The sequence below is a fragment of the Nomascus leucogenys genome, chromosome 12 (assembly GCF_006542625.1).
Source record: "Nomascus leucogenys isolate Asia chromosome 12, Asia_NLE_v1, whole genome shotgun sequence".
In the NCBI taxonomy this organism is placed as follows: Eukaryota; Metazoa; Chordata; class Mammalia; order Primates; family Hylobatidae; genus Nomascus; species Nomascus leucogenys.
This window is the reverse complement of record NC_044392.1, coordinates 30,182,131-30,209,382: the sequence shown is the minus strand read 5'-3', so window position 1 is coordinate 30,209,382 and position 27,252 is coordinate 30,182,131. Positions and strand designations below refer to the sequence as shown.

The 27,252-nt window shown below is 40.6% G+C and overlaps 1 protein-coding gene across 13 annotated transcripts in view; it reads left to right on the top strand.

The window, feature by feature from the left end:
- The window catches only part of PRRC2C (proline rich coiled-coil 2C), a 108,481-nt gene extending 101,494 nt beyond the window's left edge, over positions 1 to 6,987 (top strand). For 5 of the 13 annotated variants that reach the window (XM_030823981.1, XM_030823978.1, XM_030823976.1 and 2 more), the window contains 5 exons: positions 463 to 681; positions 1,108 to 1,211; positions 1,841 to 1,967; positions 2,844 to 3,080; positions 5,048 to 6,987. In XM_030823981.1, coding sequence (XP_030679841.1) covers positions 463 to 681; positions 1,108 to 1,211; positions 1,841 to 1,967; positions 2,844 to 3,080; positions 5,048 to 5,308 — 948 coding nt within the window. In that variant the 3' untranslated portion in view covers positions 5,309 to 6,987. Of the gene's footprint in view, positions 1 to 462; positions 682 to 1,107; positions 1,212 to 1,840; positions 1,968 to 2,843; positions 3,081 to 4,609; positions 4,663 to 5,047 lie in introns of all 13 variants that reach the window. The other 8 variants (XM_030823988.1, XM_030823987.1, XM_030823980.1 and 5 more) reach the window with 5 other exon arrangements.
- Positions 6,988 to 27,252: the final 20,265 nt, after the last annotated feature.

The window sequence follows — 27,252 nt, the reverse complement described above, 5'->3', positions numbered from 1 at the left end:
CAGATGGATGTGTTCTATTTATTTACTTTATTTTATTTTATGTTATTTTATTGTTTTTATGACAGAGTCTTGCTCTGTCACCAGGCTGGAGTGCAGTGGCACGATCTCGGCTCACTGCAACCTCTACCTCCTGGGTTCAAGTGATTCTCATGCCTCAGCCTCCCAAGTAGCTGAGACTACAGGCACATGCCACCACATACAGCTAATTTTCATATATTTTTTTTTTTAGTAGAGACGGGGTTTCACCATGTTGGCCAGGATGGTCTCTACCTCTTGACCTCGTGATCCGCCTGCCTTGGCCTTCCAAAGTGCTGGGATTACAGGCATGAGCCACTGCACCTGGCCGATGTGTTCTATTTTAAATCTTACTCAAAAGTATTTGAAGAGTTGTGTATAGTTGTATGGATACGTCTGTAGTAAACAGAAACAAATTGCTTCAGTTTCTCTTTACTTATTTTCTAGGTTACAGTACCTTTACCAGCCTCCCAGCTTTCCTTGCCTAATTTTGGATCTACAGGGCAACCTCTAATTGCTTTGCCTCAGACTCTTCAGCCCCCATTACAGCATACCACTCCCCAAGCACAGGCTCAGAGTCTGAGTCGTCCTGCGCAAGTAAGCCAGCCTTTCAGAGGATTAATTCCTGCTGGAACACAGCATAGCATGATTGCAACTACAGGAAAAGTAAGTAAAGAGACATTTGCACAGGTTATTTGAGAATTTAACGTAGTGTGTTCAGATATATGCATCTGTGTTATCTAAAAAACTAAAATGTGTCAGTTTTTGCCACCCTGCAAAAATCTCAAACCCCAGTATATTTACATTTTATCTATTTACTTTTAATGTGTTTGGACCCATCTAGTTTTTACCTAATAACAAAGAATTCACAAATTTATTGGAAGAATTGGATTTATAGTGTCTCTTGGGCTTATTTAATTATAAGTCTGTTTGGTCTGGTAATTCCATAATACTTGAAGCCTAACTATAGGAGTTTTGTACTAAGGTTCTTTGCCCTTTCCTAGATTACGTCTTCACATATAGGACATGTAAACACAGCACTTAGCTTATGGAATTAAAGAAATGTTAAGTTTATTTTATGCTTTTCCTCAGATGTCTGAAATGGAACTAAAAGCCTTTGGAAGTGGCATTGATATAAAACCAGGCACACCTCCAATCGCTGGTAGAAGCACCACACCAACATCTAGTCCCTTCCGGTAAAATGGGCATTTAAATTTGCTTATGAAATTCCAATTTGGTCACTATTTGTTAAATACTTATCAGTCCTGTGTGACATAATCCCTTTTCCAAGCAGAAAAGGAATTATTAAGACATTCTTTTTGATAGTTTTGTCTAATATGTTAAGCTTTTAAATTATTTAAAATGTGTTTATTGTACTATATTTTAAGTAAATTCTTTTGTTACAGAGCAAATCTTTTTTTCTTTTATTTCTTTTTGAGACAGAGTCTCAACACTGTTACCCAGACTAGAGTGCAGTGGCATGATTATAGCTCACTGCAACCTCAAACACCTGGGCTCAAGCAATCCTCCTGCCTCAGCCTCCTGAGTAGCTGGCACTACATACACATGCCACCACACCTGGCTAATTTTTAAAAAAATATTGTCCAAGCTGGTCTTGAACCAGCCAATCTAACTGGTAACTGGTATCCTTTCTTACCTCTGCTCCTCCAATGTCTCTCTTCTACCAGAATGTTTTGGTAATCATCATAGTAAATTTTTATCAACTACCAAGTATGATGAAAATACCAAGAACGGTGTTTGCAAAAATCTAACAGCATTATTTACTTGGTATTACTATACTGACTAGTAATGGCTTCTTTCCAAGGGCTACTTCTACAAGTCCGAACAGCCAGTCCAGCAAAATGAACAGCATTGTCTACCAGAAGCAGTTCCAGTCAGCCCCTGCCACTGTGAGAATGACACAACCATTTCCTACACAGTTTGCACCCCAGGTGGGCAGACATAATTAAGAAATGAGTATTATTTACTTAAAAATAGTTGCTAATCTGGATAAATTATGATCTTGCCTTATGTTAACCAGTTAAGAAGTACAGTTTTTAATAAAAAATAGTTTGTGAATTTAACAATAAATTTATTTTATAAAGATGGTCTGCAGTTTATAGCCAGACATGGTAATTGTTTAGTTCTAAAGCAGACAAGAGAAGTAGTTAAAAGATTCCCCACACAGCTCTGATAATGAGTCCTTTTCCTTTTAACTTTTTTTAAGGAGTTGACTTTTCAGCGAAGGGTCCCAGTGCTTCAAGTTTTCTAGGTTTAAAGTTGTTTTTTGTTGTTGTTAAGATATTTATGTGCAATTGAGATAAAATTTCCAAAAAGATGTTTTAATATATGTAAAAAATGTTGGCTTCTCTTCCCCTTGCTGATCGTATAAAAGGACTAACTAAGAACTCTCACAAACTAGAACTGGTTCCTGAGAAATTCACATTTGTTGAATTAGTATTGATTTTATTTATCTTCAGATTACATTTGTTACAGGTGTGTGCCTTTTCTGCCACTATCTTTTGAAAAGATAGCCTAATTAAAAGTCTTTCTATCCCCCCTTCAGAATTTACAACTGAGATGCTAGGACTAACTGAAGTGCCATAGCATGCTTTGCCTAATTTTTCTGTTAAACTCTCCAAGCATGGCCTGTTTATTCCTTGTCCTTGTTAATGGAATGGCACAATCTATACACTTCCTTTCACTGGTAGGATGGGCACAGATTTACTCTGGGATGAGCCAACCTGGTCTGGTTGGCAGTTTTTTTTTTTGGTTTTTTTTTTTTTTTTTAACAGTTCAATGTTGTATGTTTTGTTTTTTTCACTCAGATTCTCTCTCAGCCTAACCTGGTCCCTCCATTGGTAAGAGCCCCACATACTAACACCTTCCCAGCGCCTGTTCAGAGGCCACCAATGGCACTGGCCAGTCAGATGCCTCCTCCGCTGACCACAGGCCTCATGAGCCATGCTCGTTTGCCACATGTAGCCAGGGGTCCTTGTGGATCACTATCTGGAGTCAGAGGTAATCAGGCCCAGGCTGCGTTGAAGGCTGAACAAGACATGAAGGTTAGTACAGTGTTAACAGCCAACAGATCAAGAATCTGTCTCTGAACCATGTCTTAAAATGCCTCTGGACCCATAACTGTATATCCAGGCATTCATTGTCTTAGCACACTTAACCAAGCTAACTACTTTTATTCATTCCCCCCCTTTTTTTTCTTTTTTTTCCCCCATTCCCATTCCTTTCATCTTTTTTTTCTTTTTGTTTCTTTTTCTTTTTTTTTTTGCAACTGTAGTCAGGAAATGAATTAATGTCTTAAACTGTGGCCAAATGAATTGTTATCAAATAAATATTTGAGGGAGATCTGAGTTTAGATGCAAATTTTTTTTGGAATAGCAAAGAAGTAATATGAATTATTATAGACTTCCCCATTTTCTTTCTTTTTTTTTTTTAATATATATTTTCTTCCCCCCTTTCCCCTGACTCCTCCTCCTCCCAGCAGCTTAAAATATAAATCATGGTTATATGAAAACTCTGGAATGGGTAAGATGTGTTACCTATCTTAGTATTTTTTTCCATTATGAGTCATCAAAGTACGGTTTTCTTCTCAAACTGTTTTCATACCCTTTTTGGCCTACCACATGAGGTGGTTGTATTCCACAGTGGATTGTGCAGTTTTAGATGAAGAACTCAGAAAAGCACTTTGGGATCCTTCATGATGAAAGGCACTGATAAACATGAGGTTTGCTAATGCAGAAAGAGTGCCTTTAGGAGTCTGTGTGGGGACAGTTTTGTAGCATAAACCTTACGTGTCTGCCAGTACAGCCAGTTGAATCCGTTTATTTCTATATTTACTTTAGTCTTGACTTGCAGGGATCTTAGTAATTTTTGCCTGTTTTATCACTACATATGTCATCAGATCAGACTAGAACAAAGAAAAGCTTACTGCTTTCAAACAGGGAAATGTGCATAGTAATGCTTTACTCTGAATTAGAAACATGTTTATGATAATCCTATTAGAAAATTTGATTGATTGAGTAAAGTTTCTTTCTGGGGCGACATTCCTAGTGTTTCTGATCCTGAGTAATCAAATTTAAAGACTACCCAGCAGCAAAACTTTTATTAAATAATTATCTACTTTTATTAAGGCTGTATGCCTAGGATTTCCATCTGTTTGTTATAATTAGAAATACCAGTGTGAGTAAAAATCTTAGGAAGTTATTTCCAGTTCTGCTTCTGGCTCCTTGGCTCTTGATTTTCACATATTCCAATGTTGGAAATGACATTAGAGCTTAATAATTGTAATGGGGTGGGAGAGGGTACAAGCTTCTTGAAAATTGCTTCAGATCTTTGGATAGTACAGGTTACCTATAGAACATAAAGCATTTTTTTAATATGCAAGAAGGATGGAAACTTAAGTTTTAATTGTGAATGTTACAGTGGTAAAATTTACAGAGTTGACGTAAGTATATTTTTGGGGGCACATAGTCAAAACTAAGAAATTATTTACCAGCTCAGAATGTGGTAGGAGCTATCAGAACTTAGTGATCAAGTGAAGTCGTAGTTACTAATTTCTGATGCTCTTCCCCTGCAGAAGAGAGCTGTGGGAAGAGGACTCAGCCACAAGACATTTGGTCCTAGGTGTTGGTAATGCCACAATATAAGTGCTTCCTTTTCATTTTATTGTAGACCACATATTGATAACTAGAAGTTTTAAGTGTTACATGTATGTTTTCAGATTTGCAAGCAGGTTCCCTAAATAAAATTTAATATGAGAGGGCAGACCTTGAAAAGGTGGTGGGAGGTGGTCCTGTGGTTTCCTTTTTTTTTTTTTTAAATCACATGGAATATTTCAAAAATAGGAAGAAATCTATGCATTAAAGGCTCAAAGATCAATGAGGTACTTTTGGCTTTGGCCAAACCAGTGTGGGGAAAACTGATTTGTGATTGGTAAAAGAATTTGAACCAAGATTGATTTGACAGGCTTTGGTAATGCTGCAGTATTTTCAGTTGTTCTTTCTCATTTTTTAAGGCAAAGCAGAGAGCAGAGGTTCTTCAGTCCACGCAACGGTTCTTCTCTGAACAGCAACAGAGCAAACAGATAGGAGGAGGCAAAGCCCAGAAAGTGGACAGTGATTCAAGTAAACCTCCTGAAACACTGACCGACTCTCCTGGGGTCTGTCAGGAAAAAGTAGAAGAAAAGCCACCCCCTGCACCCTCCATAGCCACCAAACCTGTTAGAACTGGACCAATCAAACCTCAGGCTATCAAAACTGAAGAAACAAAATCTTAAAGGCTATGGTTTATTGCAGGGGATTGGGAGGGGGGGAGGGAAAACATGGAGAATTAAGTCAGATAATGCTGGCAGCCAAAGGGGCAAAATAGTCTGTGACATTATCCTGTTCAGAGCTTGGAGATGTACAGGGGACATAGGAGCAATTTACACTGACACACAGCTGCTGTACCAGTAAAAATGAGGCTTTGCAAGCTTGTACCTACTATGTAACATGCGCTCGGTTGATGGCCATGCATCTTCAGTCAGAATTTATATATAAATATATGCACCCATTTTTTTGAGTGCATATAATTTAGACCTAAAAATCCTTATGATTAGATGAAACACCAAAAATATAAGGAAAATAACACAGCAGAGGAATAGTTCAGCCTGAACAGTGTGATGGTCCCAGCTAATACATCAGATGGGGTTTTTTTGCTCCCTTATGTTCTTTGGATATGGTCATGGCATTTGTAGGCTTGAAGGTGAAGAACTGAAGATAACTGGTGCTGGATAGAGGAGCCTTATTTTTTATTATGGCAGCTTGCTATTTTTATAACATGGTAATTGAGTTGAACACAATCAAAGTACAGTAGTAACTGATCTCCCCTTCTTCCTGGATGAATGAGCAGATAAATATTGATGTCAGCATCCTTGAACCATATCAAAGTGAGCAGTGTTTGGCAACTGCTTCTGTTTGAAATGGTGCTGTGTTTTGGTTGTGGTCTGAAGCTTTGAAGCGCTACTTAGCATTTCCTTTCTTCCATGGAGCTCTCACCATTCAAACATGACAGATTTGGTAAAATGCTAGTTAGGTTGAGTCTTCCTTGCCCCCACTCAGTCATCTTTGTATGAATCCCATTATTTGGGGGTTTTTTTCTTTTTTTTTTTTTTTTCTTTTTTTACCAGTTGTTAGCTGGTGTTTATGAAGAACAGTGAGTACCTAGAACTGTGCCACTAATTAAAGGAAATCCTAAGAAGGTGCATTTCTTTACAGAGCTGTGTCATGCCATCCTTTGGGCCCTCTGCTGGAAAAGTAGAATCAAGTCTCAAATAATGCCTTTTTAATTGTATCCTCTAGTATTATAGATATAGGACAGTACTGTATCATACCTCTGTGAATGTAAAATACCTTGTACCTGCTTTATGATACGTAGTAGTGACCGTGCTTTATCAGAGCTGTTTTTAATAATGTTATTCTAGAATGTTTTCTTTCCAGATGATGATTCAGAAGCTAATTTTAAAAAATGGTGCCAGGTACCACAACAGTAACAGAACTTTGCAATTTTCTGGGGTTTTGTTTTTTACCTTTTCCCCCCTTTTTTTTAAATGGAGTGTGCTGGATGTCTCTATAATTTTATTCAGATGACTGCAGAACCTGGAAAAGCTGTTGCTGCTATTGATGCATAACATACTGCTATTGGTCTTTTTATATAAATATATATATATATATATATACATATATATATATAATTTGAATTTTTGGAAACTTTAGCTGTGCTGTCAACTTTGGAAAAAGTATCCCAGTTTACTGTGTTGAGTTGGCATTGTACAGAAATTAACAGCCATATTGGTCTAGAAACGTTAAACTTAATTTTTTTCCATTTGTACAGGGGTAACGCACTGTATTAAATATGTAAGGTCTTATCTACATGGGTTTGATTACAGAAACTAATAAAGTATTCTCTAAATAATGATTCTTGGAGCTTCTAATCATTTCCTAAAATCTGAAGCAAGAGGGTTTGTCATGTATTAAAAATAGTGGTCAAGAGTACAGGCCAGTAACAGTGGCTCATGCCTGTAATCCTAGCACTTTGGGAGGCCAAGGTGGGTGAATTGCCTGAGCTCAGGAGTACAAGACCAGCCTGGGCAACATGGTGAAACCCCATCTCTACTAAAAATACGAAAAAAAAAAGTACATTATACAGCCGGGAGCAATGGCTCGTGCCTGTAATCCTAACACTTTGGGAGGCCGAGGCAGGTGGATCACCTGAGGTCGGGAGTTTGAGACCAGCCTGGCCAGCATGGCAAAACCCCATCTCTACTAAAAATACAAAAATTAGCTGGGCTTGGTGGCAGGTGCCTATAATCCCAGTTACTTGGGAAGCTGAGGCAGGAGAATTGCTTGAACCCAGGGTGGGGGTCAGAGGTTGCAATGAGCCGAGATCATGCCACTTCACTCCAGCCTGGGCAAAAGAATGAAACTCCATCTCAAAAAAAAAAAGTACATTATACTCTAGAAAAGGATTATCATCCAAAACCTTGACTTCTCACTTTGAAGAACTCTGAAGATTATTCAACTAAAGTAACTATTGTCATGGCAGATAGTCATGGCCCCTGTTCTGAAGTAGCCAAACTCATATTGAAAACAAATCTGTCAGCCGGGCGTGGTAGCTCATGCCTGTAACCCCAGCACTTTGGGAGGCTGAGGTGGGCAGATGACCTGAGGTCAGGAGTTCGAGACCAGCCTGGCCTGTTTAACATGGTGAAGCCCTGTCTCTACTAGAAATATGAAAATTAGCTGTGCATGGTGGTGCATGCCTGTAGTCCCAGCTACTTGGGAGGCCGAAGCAGGAGATGTCAAGGAGAAAAGTTCTCTTGATGCATAGTGCCAGATGCAGAAAAGAGTTTCACCATCTTTTGGTCAGAAGCTGAAGGACCAAAAATAGATCTCAGTATTATTTACATTTGTATTTTTCATAGCTTTGTTAGCATGTTCATAAACATCATCACCTGCCCTAAAAGGCTATAGGGCATTTGTTCTATCATTTACTCAATTTATGAAATGAAATACTGAGGGACTGTAATTAATCCCATGTTCAGAACATACGGCTTCCAGACCCAGCTTTGAGAAAACTAGTCATTTAGTCACTAATGACACATGTGCGTTCTTAACTCATGGATACTGCGATTCTTAAACACAAGATACTCAAGTTTTGATGGTTTTGTTTTGGGTAGAGACAGGGTTTCTCCATGTTGCCCAGGCTGGTCTTGAACTCCTGAGCTCAAGCAATTCACCTGCCTCAGCCTCCCAAAGTTCTGGGATTACAGGCGTGAGCCACCACACCAGGTCTGATACGTATTAATAGGCCCTGCCTTGATCCAAGTTTTCAGTCTAGGGTTTTTCTCAAAATATGCTCTAAATTAAAAGCTGTGGTTTATTGCAGGGGATTGGGGGAAGCGGTATGATGGATAGGAATGGGAATCAAATACTTGACTTACTAAGTCACTGCCATTGTCAGTATTTTTCATATTCTAGTTTTTAAGTTTCCTCCTAAATTTTAAGACCTAATGGTGACCAGCTATACAGCTTGCATTACCCCCACTTGCAAACCAGCAGGCATGTGCTATTTGGTTGTATTAGCTGTTAAAATATCACTAATACCTTGGGTCCTTTGTTAGTACCTACAATGGAAAAATGGCACCAAAAGCATATCGAATGAAAGTAAGATAATGTATATAAGTGTCTCTGCAGTTTGGCCATGCGGTTTTGTCCCTGGCTTCTCTGACATGTGACAGAATAACCCAAAAGGTGTTGCAGTTAATAGTTGACTGTAGATACTTGGTCACATAAGCTTCTGAACATTGTCCCTTGAGCTGCCCTGGTAGAAGGTAAGGGGAGTCCAGGTCATTGCTCCTAGTTAATAACAAATAGTGCTTTTGATAGAAGAGTGATTGGGGGAGGGGGATTGGGGAATGAGAGGAGGGTATAGTTTATAAAATTCCAACAAACTCTTGGCCAGAGGCAAGATACGGAGGGTAGAATGAGTCAGAAGCTATTTAAGTGTCTTTTCTAACAAGTAACCAGTGATTTTTCATGTTGCCATAGCAGCATATTTCATAGATGCTTACCATTTTCAGTACTGACTTCACGTTCCCCTGCAACTTTTTTCCACCTTATGGATAAATATAAAACTATATCATAGTTTGACAGACCTAATTATTTTGTACGTGCTTTAGAAGTAGAAGAACTAGGATTGGTGGTTGGTCAGTTAAAGTGGAAAGTCACGAAGTCTAGATACTTTGATTGCTTGTATTAGATGTATGCTTATTTGCCATACAATCTTTTGATGAAGGACTACACCATTTCTTTGTCTGCTGCCTAGATTCTATTACATATGCATCATCTATAGTTTTCAGTTTTGTCTTAAAGAAATCTGAATAGAGAATTCCCTTGAACTTTCACAGATACCTTCCCTCGGTTTTCCACCTTTCTTCATACCCCTAATTTGACCGCAGTTTTTACAGTGAAAATTGTAGAAATCATTCAAGTAATGACAACTACCTACTAGCTAATAGTCATCAGTCAACTTATATTACCTTGGAAGTGGTTAGAGTTTGGTTAAGAGCCACAAATTTACTTCATATTGTAATGATTTTTTTAGAAACTTCCCTCAACAGAAAGGAATAATGTGCTACAGGAAAAGGAAAACTTACCTGAGGTAGAGTTTAAGCAAGAGGTGAATCTCTGGTGTAATCAGGCAAGGAGTCAAGTATTAACTCTGTATGTGTCAGGTGCTGGGAATATAGAGGACAGTTTCTTAACACAGTCTGGGGTGTGGGTGGAGATACATGTGGTGGCTTTGAGGCCTTTCAGGTTTTCGTCACTGATAGATACCTCACCCTTATTTCATGGATGCCTCAAACCCCATTTTCCAGTCTAAGCTTTCACCCCTAGTCTATTTGCCTGTACTGCTTAACCTTCTAAATATGATTAAAATCTTCCAGAGGTTTTTGGTCAGTCCTGATCTGGCCTTCTCACCATTTCTTCACATACTAACTAATATTTAATAAGTACAATTACATGTAAATTTGGGTCTTCCTGGTATATGAGCAAAAAAAAGCAATAGTTTCCTTATCTGAGCTGGAAAAGGCACTAATGTTCAGCGGAGAACAGAGGAAGAGAATTTCAATAAGCAGAGCCTGTGGTTCCAGGTGAATAAGTCTGAAGTTCAAGGATGGTGGAGAGGGACAGATGCATTCTGTCCCTCCAGGGTTAGATTTGTCAAGAGGCAAAATAGTTAATTTCAGACAGTTCTGTGGAACTGATATAATCTGGTTTACTTAGGGCAGTGGTTTTCAGATTGGAAGTACACACTATTAAATAGAAGCAATTCCACTTTAAAATTTTGCTTGGCTAAAGGATTCAGTGGCTATTTTTTTTTTAATTACCAATGTGAATAAGGTGTATTGGTTCCAGGGAGGAGACACCCTCTCTAGTATGAGAAGCTGCAAAGAAGGTTGTACTTGGGGTAAAAACCACACTCTTCACAGAAGCTGATTGTGATACCCATTGAGGAGACTGATTGGGCCTTAGCTTTCTATAACCTGGGAATATAAATGGGTGTTATAAAGTTCCCTGTTACATGACTCAGTTATCAGAATTGTATCTCCAGCTTAGAACCTTACAGGGAAAAACTGGAAATTACACATAAATATCACCCACTTGCCCCCTCCACCCCCCACCTTTATAAGGTAGGTAATATTATTTACACATGCAGAGAATGAGGTATGGTAACCTGCCCAATGATACACAGTAAGCAGAGGAGGCGGGGTTTTTTGGTCCAGACAGTCTAATTCTGAAGTGTAAGCTCTTTACTAAGCTACACTGTTGTGAAAGCACTGTACTTGAAGTTACAGGCATACCTCGTTTTACTGCACTTTGCAGATATTGCAAGATTTTTTTCTTCAAAAACAATCGAAGGTTTGTGGCAACCCCATGTTGAGCAAGTTAATTAGTGCTATTTTTCTAACAATGTGTGCTCATTTCCTGTCTGTGTCACATTTGATAACTCTCAAAATTATTTCAGGCTTAAATTATCATGTTATGGTGATCCGGGATCTTGAATGTTACTAGTGTAATTGTTTTGGAACCTCATGAACCACACCCATAAGATGGTGAACATAAATGCACATGTTCTAATCGCTCCACAAACAGGCTGTTCCCTCTCTCCCTCTCCTTAGGCCTCTATTCCCTGAGACACAATATTGAAATTAGGCCAATTAATAGCCCTACAGTGGCCTCTAAGTGTTCAAATAAAAGGAAGAGTTGCACATCTCATTTTAAATCAAAAGCTGAAAATGATTAAGCTTAATGAGGAAGGCATGGCAAAATCTGAGATAGGCCAGAAAGATAGGCTTCTTGGGCCCATTAGACAAGTTGTGAATGCAAAAGATAAATTGTGAAGGATATTAAAAGTGCTACTCCAGTGACTACACAATGATAAGAAAACAAAAGAGCCCTATTGCCGATATAAAGTTTTAGTGGTCTGGATAAAAGATTGAAACAGGCCCAACATTCTCTTAAGCCAAAACCTTATCCAGAGCAAGGCCCTAACTCCAATTCTGTGAAGTCAGAGAGGTGAAGAAGCTGTGGAAGAAAAGTCTGAAGCTAGCAGAGGTTGGTTCATGAGATTTAAGGAAAACACCCATCTCCATAACATTAAAGTGCAAGGTGAAGCAGCAAGAGTTGATGTTGGAACTACAGCAAGTTGTCTAGAAGATGTAGCTGAGATAATTGATGAAGGGGCTATGCTAAATAGCAAGTATTTAATGTAGACAAAATAGCCTTCTATTGGAAGCAGATGCCATCTAGGCCTTTCATAGGCTAGAGAGAAGTCAATGCCTGGCTTCAAAGCTTCAAACAAGACTGACTTGTGAGGGGTTTATGCAGTTGGTGACTTTAAGCTGAAGCCAATACTCATTTACCATTTTGAAAATCCTAGGGCCCTTAAAAATTAAGCTAAATCTACTCTGCCTGTGCTCTAGAAATAGAACAGCAAAGCATGGATGACAGCATATCTCTACAGCATAGCACATCTAATATTTTAAGCCCACTGTTGAGACCTATTGTTCAGGGGTGGAAAAAACCGAAAGCTTTCAAAATATGATAAGCTCATTGACAATGCACCTAGTCACTCAAGAGCTGTGATGGAGATGTACAAGAAGATTGAGGTTTTCATGCCTGATAACATGACATCCATTCTACAACCTATGGATCAAAGAGTAATTTTGGCTTTCAAGTCTTATTTAAGAAATATTAGGCCAGACATGGTAGATCACACCTGTAATCCCAGCACTTTGGGAGGCCGAGGTGGGCAGATCACGAGGTCAGGAGTTCGAGACCAGCCTGGCCAACATGGTGAAACCCCCTCTCTTCTAAAAGCACACACAAAAAAAGCCAGGCATGGTGGCACGTGCTTGTAATCCTAGCTACTCAGGAGGCTGCGGAAGGAGAATTGCTTGAACCCGGGAGGTGGAGGTTGCAGTGAGCTGAGATTGCGCCACTGCACTCCAGCCTGGGTGACAGAGTGAGACTCTGTCTCAGAAAAAAATATATGTATATTAATACATGTTGTAAGGCTACAACTTTCATAAACAGTGAGTCCTCTGATGAATCTGGGCAAAGAAATTGAAAGCCATATGAAAGGATTTACCATTCTAGATGCCATTAATAACATTTGTGGTTCATGGTAGGATGTCAGAACATCAACAGCAAATAGGAGTTTGGAAGAAGTTTTATTCCAACCCTCATGGAGCCCTAGGGGATTCAAGACTTCAATAGAGGAAGTAAATGCAGATGTGGTGAAAATAGCAAGAGAGGCAGAGTTAGAAGTGGAGCCTGAAGGTGGGACTGAATTGCTGCAATCTCATGATCAAACTTGAACAGATGAGGAGTTTCTTCTTATGGATGAGCAAAGAAAGTGGTTCCATCTTGGGATGGAACCTACTCCTTGTGAAGATGCTGTGTATGTTGTTGAAATGACAAGAATTTAGAATTTTACACAAACTCAGTTAATAAAGCAGTGACAAGGTTTGAGAGGACTGACTCCAAATTTGGAAGAAGTTCTACTGTGGGTAAAATGATATCAGACAGCAGCACGTGGTACAGATAACTCATTCGTGAAAGGAAGAGTCAATTGATGTGGCAAACTTCATTGTCTTATTTGAAGAAATTGCCACAGCCACCCTGGTCTTCAGCAACCACCACCTTGATTAGGCAGCAGCCACCAACATCAAGGCAAGATTCTCCACCAACAAAAAGATATGACTTGGTTGGGCACTGTGGCTCAGGCCTGTAATCCCAGCACTTTGGGAGGCTGAGGCAGGCGGATCACCTAAGGTCCAGAGTTGCAGACCAGACTGACCAACCTGGAGAAACCCAGTCTCTACTAAAAATACAAAATTAGCCAGGCGTGGTGGTGCATGCCTGTAATCCCAGCTACTCAGGAGGCTGAGGCAGGAGAATTGCTTGAACCCGGGAGGCGGAGGTTTCCGTGAGCTGAGATCACACCATTTCACTCCAGCCTGGGCAACAAGAGCAAAACTCTGTCTCAAATTGAAAAAAAAAAAAAGATATGACTCACTAGAAGCTCAGACGATCATTAGCATTTTTTTTAGCACTAAAGTATTTTAAATAAAACTGTATGCATTTTTTTAGACATAATGCTATTGAACACTTAATAGCAACCATGTAAACATAACTTTTATATGCACTGGACATCCAAAAAGTCCATGTGACTTGTTTTACTGTGGTAGTCTATAACCAAACCCACAATTTCTTCAAGGTATGCCTTGCTAGGTGAGTAACCTAAGAAAAATCACTCAGCTGGTTGCAGTGGCTCTGAGGGAAGAGAGAGACCTTCTCATATTGTTTTATATTGTTTTATATTTAGTACCTGTTTTACGAAAAAAAGAAAAAACGACAAGGAAGTAAAACCAAAGACAGGCAGCCCAGTGCCAGGCCCGAAACCAGGCCTGGGCCTGCCTGGCCTAAACCCAGTAGTTAAAAATCAACTCCTGACTTAGAACCTGATGTTACCCATAGATTTCAGGCATTGTATAAAAGAACATGTGGAATTCCCTGCTCTGTTCTGTTTCACTCTGACTACCAGTGCATGAAACCCCTGTCACTTATCCCCTAGATTGCTCAATCAATCACGACCCTTTCATGTGAAATCTTTAGTGTTGTGAGCCCTTAAAAGGGACAGAAATTGTGCACTCAGGGAGCTCGGATTTTAAGGCAGTAGCTTGCCGATGCTCCCAGCTGAATAAAGCCGTTCCTTCTACAACTCGGCGTCTGAGAGGTTTTGTCTGTGGCTGGTCCTGCTACATTTCTTGGTTCCCTGATCGGGAAACGAGGTAACTGACAGACAGCCGAGGCAGCCCCTTAGGCAGCTTAGGCCTGCTGTGTGGAGCATCCCTGCAGGGGACTCTGGCCAGCCTGAGTGACGCCATCCGAAGACCGATCCTGGGTAGGAAATTGCCCCGGTAGAATGCCTCGCCAGAGCAGTGCATAGCAGGCCCCTGCGGAGGATTAACACAGTGGCTGAACACCAGGAAGGAACTGGCACTTGGAGTCCGGACATCTGAAATTTCGTAAGACTAGTCTTTAGAACTTGCCCCACTCCATCTGAGTGGAAGCGTGGCCTGATCACCTACGGTGTGCCTGCATTGGCACTTTTGTTCTGGTTTTGACTTGGCTTGACTTGGTAAGACTAGTCTTTGGAACCTGCCCCACTCCATCTGAGTGGAAGCGTGGCCTGATCACCCATGGTGTGCCTGCACTGGCACTTTTGTTCTGGTTTTGACTTAACTTGAATTGCTGGATACTTTGGTTTTAGTTTTGACTTGGCTTGAATGTTTTGGTACTTGGATTTTGAATTTTGTGATTTTGGTTTGGTATAAACAGTAAAAGTGTGTGTGTGTGCCCTCTTTACCCATTCTTTGTCTTGTGGTGAGTGTGTGTAGTGTGAGCGTGGTATTTTGTCTCAAAAAAAAAAAAAAAAAAACATAGGTCAGGTGAAAAGTAAGCCCACCCCACTGGGAACTATGTTAAAGAATTTCAAAAAAAGATTTAATGGAGACTATGGAGTCACTATGACTCCAGGAAAACTTAGAACTTTGTGTGAAACAGACTGGCCAGCATTAGAGGTGGGTTGGCCATCAGAAGGAAGCCTAGACAGGTCTCTTGTTTCAAAAGTATGACACAAGGTAACCTGTAAGCCAAGGCACCCAGACCAGTTTCCGTACATAGACAGTTACAGCTGGTTTTAGACCCCCTTCCCCCCACAGTAGTTAAGAGAACAGCAGCATAAGCGGCTGGCAGAGGCAAGGAAAGACCAGCAGAGAGAAAAAGAGACTATCTATACCAATTCTAAGTTAATTTAGACTGAACAAGGTCTTATTAATAGCAAAAGATAATTGAAATCACAAACTTACAAGGTTTTCAACAAAGTGAAGTTTGCTAAAAGTTATCAGTGTAACATGTATTATGGTAACTTCTAATCTTGTAGCCTTAGACAGTCTAGTCCAAAGACATAAAGAAAGTTCGCTTTAAAAAAAAAAAAAAGGAATAGTTATCTTCAAAAACAAAAAAAAAAATAAAGCGGGGGGGAGGCAGAATTTATATAAAGAGTGTTATATGGTAAATTCTTGTCCTGAAATAAATAAACTGGTTGTTTAAAGAAAAAATGTTTGTAATAAGTCAGAAAGTTTAGACATGTTGAAAATTGTCTGTGAAAGTCGTGAAAGAAAAAATGTTATAAAAAATTTATGCAAAAAATGTTGTATAATTTAAAAGTAATAAGGCCTCCTGAGTACTATTTAAAAAAACAGTTTATGTGCAAAGTGTATAAGAAAAGTAAAATATACCTTTAGTAAAAAGATTATAAAGGGGCTAAAAATGTGGATTTTTACCTACATTAAAAGGTTAAAAAACTATTGTTTTAAAAGTTAAAGCAAGTTTTAAAACGTTAATTGTAAAGAAAATTCTGTGTGTAAACATATTAGCTAAAGTTAAAAAGGTATCATCCAATTTTTCTGTGACCTAGACATTAAAGTAAAAATGCAACGGGTTTTTCTTAAAGCATCAACCTGCTCCTTAACAAAAATTATAAAAAGTTAAAAAGAGTCTATAAAATCTTACCTTATGGTCAAACATAAAAAATTAGGTAAATATGTCTACAAGGTTTTATTAAAATTAAGTTTAACATTAATAACACACTAATATAAAAGTAAAATTTAACTTACCTGGTATAAAAATCATACAAGAAGCATTATTAAAATATAAAATAGTGTTTAACTTTCTTTGGTCTAAAAACTAATAAAAATAGATGCTAAAAGAAACATTCATTTTACTAGAGGATCATAGAAGTTAAAGACTTAAAACAAACTTTGGCAATTAAGACAGCATACCAAGATGCAAATGCCTGGTTGAAATGGATCAAATATTCCATCTGCACGTTAAACAAAAGCAATTGTTATGCTTGTGCACATGGCAGGCCAGAGGCCCTGATTGTCCCCCTTCCACTTAGGTGGTCCTCCAGTCGACCAGGCGTGGGCTGCATGGTAGCTCTTTTCCAGGATTCTACAGCCTGGAGTAATAAGTCATGCCAAGCTCTCTCTGCTATCCCTGTGGGTCAGCCCCCGAGGGCCATCCAGCCTCCGTCTCCCAACACTAAGTTCACTTCGTGTCTCTCACGACAGGGAGGAGACTTAGGATTCCTTAGAGACCTGAAGGGATGCGATGAGCTTAAGAATTTTCAATCAGTCAGCCCTTGTTCATCCCTGAGCGGATATGTGGTGGTATCGTGGTGGACCTTTACTGGGCACTCTGCCGCATAACTAGAGTGGCACTTGTGCTTTAGTCCATTTGGCTATCCCTTTCACCCTGGCATTTCATCAACCAGAGGGAGGAAAAATAAGACATCGTAAAGCGAGAGAAGCCCCTTTTAGGTCTTTCAACTCCCACATCTATTTAGATGCAATTGGAGCCCCGCAAGGAATACCAGATCAATTTAAAGCTTGAAATCAAATAGTTATAGGATTTAAGTCAATATTTTAGTAGATGACAGTCAATAAAAATGTCAAGTAGATAAACTACATCTATTACAACCAACACAACGAGATTTCATGAGTTAAAAAGAAAAATTCATGTCAGCCCCCGCCCCGAGACTACCTGACCTGACAAAACTCTTTACACTCTATGTGTCAAAAAGAGAAAAAATGGCAGTTGGAGTTTTAACCCAGACTGTAAGGCCCTGGCCAAGGCCAGTGGCCTATCTCTGAAAACAACTAGACAGGGTTTCCAAAGGCTGGCCCCCATGTCCAATGGCCCTGTTAGTACAAGAAGCAGATAAGCTAACTCTTAGACAAAACCTAAAGTCCCCCCATGCTGTGGTGATTTTAATAAATACCAAAGGACACCATTAGCTAGTGAATGCTAGACTAACTAGATACCAAAGCTTGTTCTGTGAAAATCCCCACATAACCACTGAAGTTCTCTTTTTTTTTTCCTCTTTTTTTTTTTTTTTTTGAGACGGAGTCTCACTCTGTCTCCCAGGCTGGAGTGCAGTGGCGCAATCTCGGCTCACTGCAAGCTCCGCCTCCCGGGTTCATGCCATTCTCCTGCCTCAGCCTCTCCGAGTAGCTGGGACTACAGGCGCCCGCCACCACGCCCGGCTAATTTTTTGTATTTCTTAGTAGAGATGGGGTTTCACCATGGTCTCGATCTCCTGACCTTGTGATCCGCCCGCCTCGGCCTCCCAAAGTGCTGGGATTACAAGCCTAAGCCACTGCTCCCGGCCTGAGGTTTGCAGCACCCTAACCCCGCCATCTTACTCCTGGTATCAGAGAGCCCAGTTAAACAAAAACTGAGTAGATGTGTTAGACTCAGTTTATTCTAGTAGGCCCAACCTCCGAGACCACCCTTAAACATCAGTAGACTAGGAGCTGTACGTGGATAGGAGCAGCTTCGCCAACCCCTGCAACGTGACTCTGAAGAAGACGACAAGCCCTGCTCCAGTCACACCCGGAAGCTGACTAGTCCACGCACGGCCGAAGCATGAGGAAACTCATTGCAGGACTCATTTTCCTTAAAATTTAGACTTGTACAGTAAGGACTTCAACTGACCTTCCTCAGACTGAGGGCTGTTCTCAGTATATACATCAAGTCACTGAGGTAAGACAAAAGATTGCTACAGTCCTATTATTTTATAGTTATTATAAATGCCTAGGAACTCCAAAGGAAACCTGTTTGTATAATGACACCCAGTACAAAGTATATAATCCAGGAAGTGACCAGCCCGATGTGTGCTATGACCCCTTTGAACCTCCCATGATCACAGTCTTTGAAGTAAGACTAAGAACTGGTCATTCTGTAAGTGACACAAGTAAAGTAATAGCTAGAACAGAAGAAAGAAAGGTCCCCAAAAATGTAACCTTAAAATTTGACGCCTGTGCCACTATTAATAATAAACAGCATAGGATAGTATGCGGTTCTCTAGATTAGAAACAAAGTTACACAGCAGAAAATAAGTACATCTGTCAAGAATCATATTTATGTAAGATGTGCCAATACTAGTCTTGTGTCATTTAGCCAACTTAAAAAGAAGATAAAAGATCCTGTTTAGCTCCAAAAAGGAAAAGTCAGCCCCGCCTGCACGAGTGGGAGCTGCAACCCTTTAGAATTAGTGATCACAAACCCCTCAGACCCAAAATGAAATAAAGAAAAATATGTATCATTAGGCATTGATGAAAAAGGACTAGATCCTAGCATAAACATCCTAATAAAAAACGAAGTTCAAAGATGCTCTCCAGAACCAGTATTTCAGACTTTCTATGATGAACTAAATGTGCCAGTACCTGAGATTCCAGGAAAAACTAAAAAAATTTTTTTTGCAATTAGCCGAGCATGTAGCCCAGTCTCTAAATGTCACTTCATGTTATGTTTGTAGAGAAACTGTAATAAGAGATCAATGGCCATAAGAAGCCCGAGAATTAGTGCCTACAGACCCAGTTCCTGATGAATTCCCAGCCCAAAAGAATCACCCTGATCATTTCTAGGTTCTAAAAGTCTCAATTATTAGACAATATTACATAGCTAGAAAAAGGAAAGAATTCACTCATTCTGTAGGATGACTTAGTTGCCTAAGACAAAAACTGTATAATAGTACCACACACACACCACAAAAACAGTTACATGATAAAGTTCCAGTTACACAGAAAGAGATCCATTCAGTAAATTTCCAAAGTTGCAGACTGTTTAGGCCCACCCAGAATTCCACCAGGACTGGATGGCCCCCACCAGGTTATACTGGATATGTAGACACAGAGCTTATGCTAAGCTGCCTGATCAGTGGACAGGTAGCTGCGAAATTGCACCATTAAGCCATCTTTCTTCTTACTGCCCATAAAAACACGTGAACTTCTAGGCTTCCCAGTCTATGCTTCCTGCGGAAAACGAAGCATAGCCATAGGTAATTGAAAAGATGATGAATGACCTCCTTAAAAAAAAAAAATTATACAATACGATAAGCCTGCCACTTAGGCACAAGATGGCTCATAAGGATATCGAACCCCCATCTACATGCTCAACTGAATCATACGGTTACAAGCTGTTTTAAAAATTATTACTAATAAAACCGGTCAAGCCTTGGCTGTTCTTGCCTGGCAAGAGACTCTGATGAGAAATGCTATCTATCAAAATAGACCAGCTCTTGACTACTTGCTAGCAGCTGAACTTAACCTTACTAATTGTTGTCTAAACATACATAATCAAAGGCAAGTAGTTAAAGACATAGTTAAAAATATGACAAAATTGACACATGTGCCCGTACAAGTGTAGCACGGATTCGACGCTGAAGCCATGTTTAAAAGGTATTTTCCAGCACTAAGAGGATTTAAAACTCTTATAATAGGAGTTATAATAGTAATAGAAACCTACTTACTGCTCCCTTGTTTGGTACCTGTACTTCTTTAAATGATAAAAAAGCTTAATCGCTACCTTAGTTCACCAAAATGCTTCAGCACAAGTGTACTATATAAATTGCTATCAAACTATTGCACAAAAAGACATAAGTAGCAAAAATAAAAGTGAGAACTCCCACTAATAAAAAGTAAGAATCTCAAAAGGAAGAAATGAGGGAAGAGAGAGACCCTCTCATATTGTTTTATATTGTTTTATACTCAGCACCTGTCTTAAGAAAAAAGAAAAAACAACAAGGAAGTAAAACCAAAGACAGGCAGCCCAGTGCCAGGCCCGAAACCAGGCCTGGGCCTGCCTGGCCTAAACCCAGTAGTTAAAAATCAACTCCTGACTTAGAACCCGATGTTACCCACAGATTTCAGGCATTGTATAAAAGAACATTGTGGAACTCCCTGCTCTGTTTTGTTTCACTCTGACTACCAGTGCATGAAACCCCTGTCACTTATCCCCTAGATTGCTCAATCAATCACGACCCTTTCATGTGAAATCTTTAGAGTTGTAAGCCCTTAAAAAGGACAGAAATTGTGCACTCGAGAAGCTCAGATTTTAAGGCAGTAGCTTGCCAATGCTCCCAGCTGAACAAAGCCCTTCCTTCTACAACTCGGTGTCTCAGAGGTTTTGTCTGTGGCTCGTCCTGCTACAGCTCATGCCTGTAATCTCAGCATTTTGGGAGGCGAAGGCAGGTGGATCACGAGGTCTGGAGTCTAAGACCAGCCTGACCAAGAGGCTGAAATCCCATCTCTACTAAAAACACAAAAAAATAAGCTGGGTGTGGTGGCAGGTGCCTGTAATCCCAGCTACTTGGGAGGCTGAGGCAGGAGAATTTCTTGAACCCGGGAGGCAGAGGTTGCACTAAGCAGAGATCATGCCACTGCACTCCAGCCTGGGCAAAAGAGTGAGACTCTGTCTCAAAAAAAAAAAAAAAAAAAAAAAGCAAAAATGATCCAACCTTCATATGTCTGTTTTTCCACCTCTAAAATGGAGATGATTCTATCTTCCTTGCAGAGTTTTGATTAAATGAAATAAAGGGTTTTTTAGAAATATACAATGCTTGTTGTTTGGTAGGTTAGTAGGTTACAATAAGATGAATACTTAATTGCCTTGTTAAATACACACATCTAAGTCTAAACCAGCATCTATACTTATCAGAAAGCTGGATTTTTCCAGAGTTAAATAACTTCTGTAAATACAAAATTTAGGTCATTGTTTCTCTCCCCCACTTCAAATTATGCTGAGAGGTCCTAGATTCCTCAAAGGTGTCTCAAAGTATAGGAAAACCCAAGTTGGTAAATAAATGTAAGCCCTCTCTCCATTTTCATCTGTGTATTAGGGTACCATGGAAGACCGAACTTCTAAAATGTGGTTCTCTAAAAAAAACGATGCTTAAGACTATTGACGTCCTTTCTTCTTCTATGATTTCTATTCTCATTCTAAGATGTTGGCATGTGCCCTAAGTGAGCTCTGGATTTTTTTTTTTTTTTTTTTTTTTTTTTTTTTTTTTTTTTTTTTTTTTCTTTCTTTTTTCTTGCTCCTAGTTGAGCTTTTTTGTATTTTTTTCCCTGCCATTCCAACATCTGTAGGTCTCTGGTAGTTCTTAGGCCCTTCTGTCCATATGGGTTAAGGCAGCATGATATTCCTCAACTCCAAATAGTAATCATTTATTTGTTTGTTCAGCAATTCCATATTTATCTTTGGCCAGGGTGTACAGAAAACAGTGCAGTCTGTGTTCACAAGTCTATTCTCATGCTGCTGATAAAGACATACCCAAGACTGGGTAATTTATAAAGAAAAAGAGGTTTATTGGACTCGCAGTTCCATGTGGCTGGGGAAGCCTCACAATCATGGCAGAAGACAAAAGGCACGTCTTACATGGCATCAGACGAGAGAAATGAGAGCAAAGTGAAAGAGGAAACCCCCTATAAAATCGTCGGATCTCATGAGACTTATTCACTACCATGAAAACAGTATGGGGGAAACTGCCCCCATGATTCAATTATCTCCCACCGGGTCACTCACACAACATGTGGGAATTATGGGAGATACAATTCAAGATGAGATTTGGGTGGGGACACAGCCAAACCATATCAGTCAGGGCTTACAGAATACACTGCAAAAGAGATGTGTACAGAAAGTTTATTAGGCTTGCCCTTAAGATCAAACCATAGTGGAGTATAAAATTGGATTGGCAGAGGGAGATGTTCACCTGAGATGCTAATGCAAAAAAATGCCTCAGTAAATCTTGTGACAAGTTCTGGAAAGATGCTCCTTTAGAATTATCTGGCCTTGCGTCCAAGGAACTAGACTTTTTTTTTTTTTTTTGAGACGGAGCTTTGCTCTGTCGCCCAGGCTGGAGTGCAGTGGCGTGATCTCGGCTCACTGCAAGCTCCGCCTCCCGGGTTCACACCATTCTCCAGCCTCAGCCTCCCGAGCAGCTGGGACTACAGGCACCTGCTACCATGCCTCGCTAATTTTGTTTTTGTATTTTTATTAGAGATGGGGTTTCACCGTGTTAACCAGGATGGTCTCGATCTGCTGACCTAATGATCTGCCCGCCTCGGCCTCCCAAAGGGCTGGGATTACAGGCGTGAGCCACCGCGCCCGGCTAGGGAACCAGACTTTTATACCCTCACATTGTCCAGTTATTGCCCAAGGACGGGGATGTAGGAAGGGAATGCATGATCTTGGATGAGGCATTCTCTGCTGAGAGCAATTCCCAGAAAGGATTGTGCTCAGAACCAGAGCCAACACTCCCAGCAGCTGGGGAAATGAGTCCCTGAGTCCAGAAGAGGATCTAGGTGGTGCACATGGCATCCACTATAGTTCACCTTTCACTGCTCAGTGATACGCTCTGGAAATAGCTCCTCCAGATTAGGATTGGTCTCTTCCTGGGAAACCTGAAGAAGATTAGTGGGTTAAGTATACACCCTGCCATTACAGCTGGTCTCAGCCACAGCTGATGTCCTCCTCTCCTACCCATTCTAGATTTCCCTCACCTTCAGCTAGCACCTCTACTGCCCTTGATGGCTTACACAGGCCCTAATATCTGAGAGGGTCTAAGCCCTTGGTCACTTTGCCTTTCTATGACTGGAAGCTACATTTGTTTATTTCCTGTCAAAACTAGACAAGCATGTACTAAAAGATCCATCACAAATAACCTGGGAGCCAAATGTGTTCTTCCTTGGCTCTGTCTCCTCCTTGAGACTAGAGTCAAGTATCCATGCTGCATAACTTCTTTCCTTAACTACTGGTCTCTTGGCAAGATAAGCTCAAAGTGACTAGGTGGAAGCTATAGTGTGAAGGTGAATGGGTCTCTTCTTGTGTCTCTGGTGGATGTATTCGCCTCCTGCAAATGAGAACCTCTAAACATACAGGTCCCAGAGTTGGCAAGGATAAGAAACACAAATCCCCCAAGTGTGTCACTGGGAGTGATGGTGAGACACTTATTTCCACACTTAGTTCCATGAAGGGCAATCTATTATTATCTATTGCTGTGTAGCATATTACCCCAAAACTTAGTAGCTTAAGACAGCATGTATTTCTTTCTTTTTTGTGTCTGTGTTTGTTTGTAGAGACAGGGTATGTCAATGTTGCCCAGTCTGGTCTCCAACACTTGGCCTCAAGTGATCCTCCCTCCTCAGCCTCCCAAAGTGCTGGGATTATAGGCATGAGCCACTGCACCCGGCCAACAAGTATTTGTTATTGCACAGTTCCTATGGGTCAGGATTGCAGGTGCAGCTTAACTAGATCCCTGTGGCTCAAGATCTTTCGTGAATTTGCTGTCAGGTTATTTGACCAAGACTGCAATCTCATTGTAAGGCTCAAATGAGAGAAAATTATTTTCCAAGATCACTCACATGGTTGTTAGTAGGCCTCAGACCCCCTTCACATGGGTCTCTCCACAGGGATGCCTCATGTTATGACATCTGGCTTGCAAGCAAGCAAGCCAAAAGACAGTGAAAAAGAAAGCATCTAAAACAAGTCTTCTTATAATTTAGTGTTAGAAGGGACAGCCTATCACTTCTACCATATTCTGTTTATTGTAAGTCAGTCAATAAGTTCACACTCAAGGAGCAGAGATTACACAAAGATGTGAATAACAGGAGTCAGGGATCATTGAGTCTCATCTTAGAGGCTGCCTGTCCCACCACGTTTGCAGGGTATTGTCTCCAAGTTGGTACCTCAATTGTATCTTCAAAGGTCATTCCATTATGCTATCAGGCTGGCAGCTTCTAGATGTTACAGAGTGTGATAATACCACTAGATACTCATGCTTAGTAACTGTCTTAGTCTGTTTTATGTTGCTAAGGCAGAATACCACAGACTGGATAATTTATAAAGAAAACTTTATTTAGAATTCCAGAGGCTGAGAAGCCCAGGAGCATGGTGCCAGCATTTGGAGAGGGCTTTCTTCCTGAGTCATAACATGGCAGAAGGACAAGTGAGCATGAGAAAGAGAGAGAGAGAGAGAGCTGCTTGTGTAACAAGCCCACTCTTGTGATAAGTAACCCATTTCTGCAATAATGACATTGATCCATTCACCTCTTAATCACCTTTTAAAGTCCCCACCTCTCAACACTGTTGCATTAAGGATTACGTTTCCAATGCATGAATTCTGTGGGGACACTTTCAAACCATAGCATTCACTCACTGCCAAATCGCCTTTGATGTAATGTGGGTACCTTCGTCTAATGAGATATTACGCAGGATCCCATGAAGGTAAAACAAACACTTTAAGCCCTCTGATAGTGGTGCTAGTTTAGGTCTTGCCCTATTTTATATAGAATACATGTCAATTCTAGTCATCCAGTGGTTGGGTGGTTTTCCAGTTGTTTTCCTTAGAAGCCTCTGACCAATCATCCAAGCCATATACTATCATTCATGAGTTTGTATGTATTCTTCTCTTGGGCCACTTCTCTTTCCACACAAAGTAGATGATCAAATGCATTGCCTGAAACTGCCCACTGGGACAATTTTCCCTTGCTGCTATTATTTAGGGCCACCCTGAGAAGAGTTGCAGAGCAGCAGTTTTCCAATTCCAGCTTGCACTTACCTACTGAATTGACAAAACCAAACTTGAGGGTTTTCTTTTTTTCTCTTTAAGCTAACTATAAGAGACTCCTTGGGCAAGCATAGGGATAAATTCAGGGAGAGGTGCTGGTGCAATATTAGTGAGTAATACGGGGGCCTGGGCTACCTGCTTGTTCCCTTAGGCCCTACTTGTGCACAATTCTCAATGTGTCACTTCCATCTTGTAGATTGCTGCTGGGCCTGCTCAAACTCATGACTTTCAGGATCTACTAGAACTACTCGAAATGGGCTGTTCTGGCCGTTTGGTCACCTCCCAGGAACTTTGTGTAAAACTTCATTGCAGATGAACTTGCATTGTAATTCTCCTATTGGAGCTTGCCACAAAACATCTTTGTGAGTCACCAATACCTCTTACCAGAAGGTCTTCTGCTTAGTATCAACCAAGTGGCTGTGGGGTCACTTGCCCCACTGCCTGGACCTGCAGGGTCCTTTCCTGCTCTAATATCTGCTCAAAGTCAGAAGACTTTCATGTTAGTCAGTATATGGGTTGCAGCAGTATTCCTAAGTATGGAATACGCTACCTCAGCATCCAAAGAGGCCTATCAGGCATTGTGCTTCTTTCTTAGTGGTGGGAGGTACAAGGTACAATATTTTGTCCTTTAATTTGCAGGGGATGGAAAATCATGCCCCAGACTTCTGGATCCCTAAAAAAAAATTTGACTGATGGGTAAACCGACATTAATCTACCCTAACAAGTATATTACTTCTGTCTCAGCAATTACAATTACAGCTACAATTTGGTTGAATTCATGGTAGTCTTCAGACTGGTTTTTGTAGGGGCCAGAGAAATAAATTCAACAGGGATATTATGAGAACTGCTGGCCCCGTACCCTTTAGGTTTCTTTTCTTTTCTTTCTTTCTTTCTTTTTTTTTTTGAGATGGAGTCTTGTTCTATAGCCCAGGCTGGAGTGCAGTGCAGTGGCACGATGTCAACTCACTGCAACCTCTGTCTCCCGGATTCAAGCGATTCTCCTGCCTCACAGCATCCTGAGTAGCTGGGATTACAGGCATCCGCCACCATGTCCGGCTAATTTTTGTATTTTTAGTAGAGACGGGGTTTCATCATGTTGGCCCGGCTGGTCTCGAACTCCTGACCTCAGGTGATCCACCTGCCTAGGCCTCCCAAAGTGCTGGGATTACAGGCATGAGCCACCACACCTGGCCTGTACCCTTTAGGTTTCTAAGGGTGGCACCAATCAGGGTTATTCCTACCCATCACATGACATTTTATTTACTACATTGACTTGGGGGGAAGCAGAAAGACTTTCACTTAGCAACTTAGCATTTCCCACTACAATAATTCCTACCTCAGATCAAAAACTAATGTGTGTCCAGGCATGGTGGCTCATGCCTATAATCCCAGCACTTTGGGAGGCCGAGGCGAGTGGATCACTTGAGGTCAGGAGTTGGAGACCAGCCTGAGCAACATGGTGAAACACCATCTCTACTAAAAATACAAAAAAAATTAGCTGGCCATGGTGGCACACGCCTGTAATCCCAGCTACTTGGGAGGCTGAGGCAGGAGAATCGCTTGAACCTGGGAGGCAGAGGTTGCAGTGAGCCAATATCGCGCCATTGCACTCCAACCTGGGCGACAAGAGCGAAACTCCATCTCAAAAAACAAAACAAAACAAAACAACAACAAAAAACCTATTGTGGGAGTACTATCAACTTCCAAGTATGTCCATTCCAATTATACATTCAAAGAGCAAGAAAATGACCACTTGGTAGGACATGGACCAAGTGGACTCACTGTGACTTAGAACTGGGCCAGAACTCACTCTATTTATTTCTAGCCTTCATGTGTCTTTAACTCTGATGGAAGGTCCATGTTTACACTTTGAATATCAGTGTCATCTTGAATGTTGTATTCCACAATCTTCAAAATGTGTGGGTGTTCCTCTGTCTCCAGTGTATGGTTCCTTGACTAAATGTCCCTAGATCTGTGTGGGAAATCATTACTATACACTTGCCATGGTATTATAAGATCCTTCCTCCTGAGGACCCAATTTATCTTTTACTCAGTGGGTTCTGAGTCCAGAAACTGAACAAGGGATGGTGACCCTAGATATTCATCTGGTTGTGCAAAGGGAGGTCCCAAGGAAAA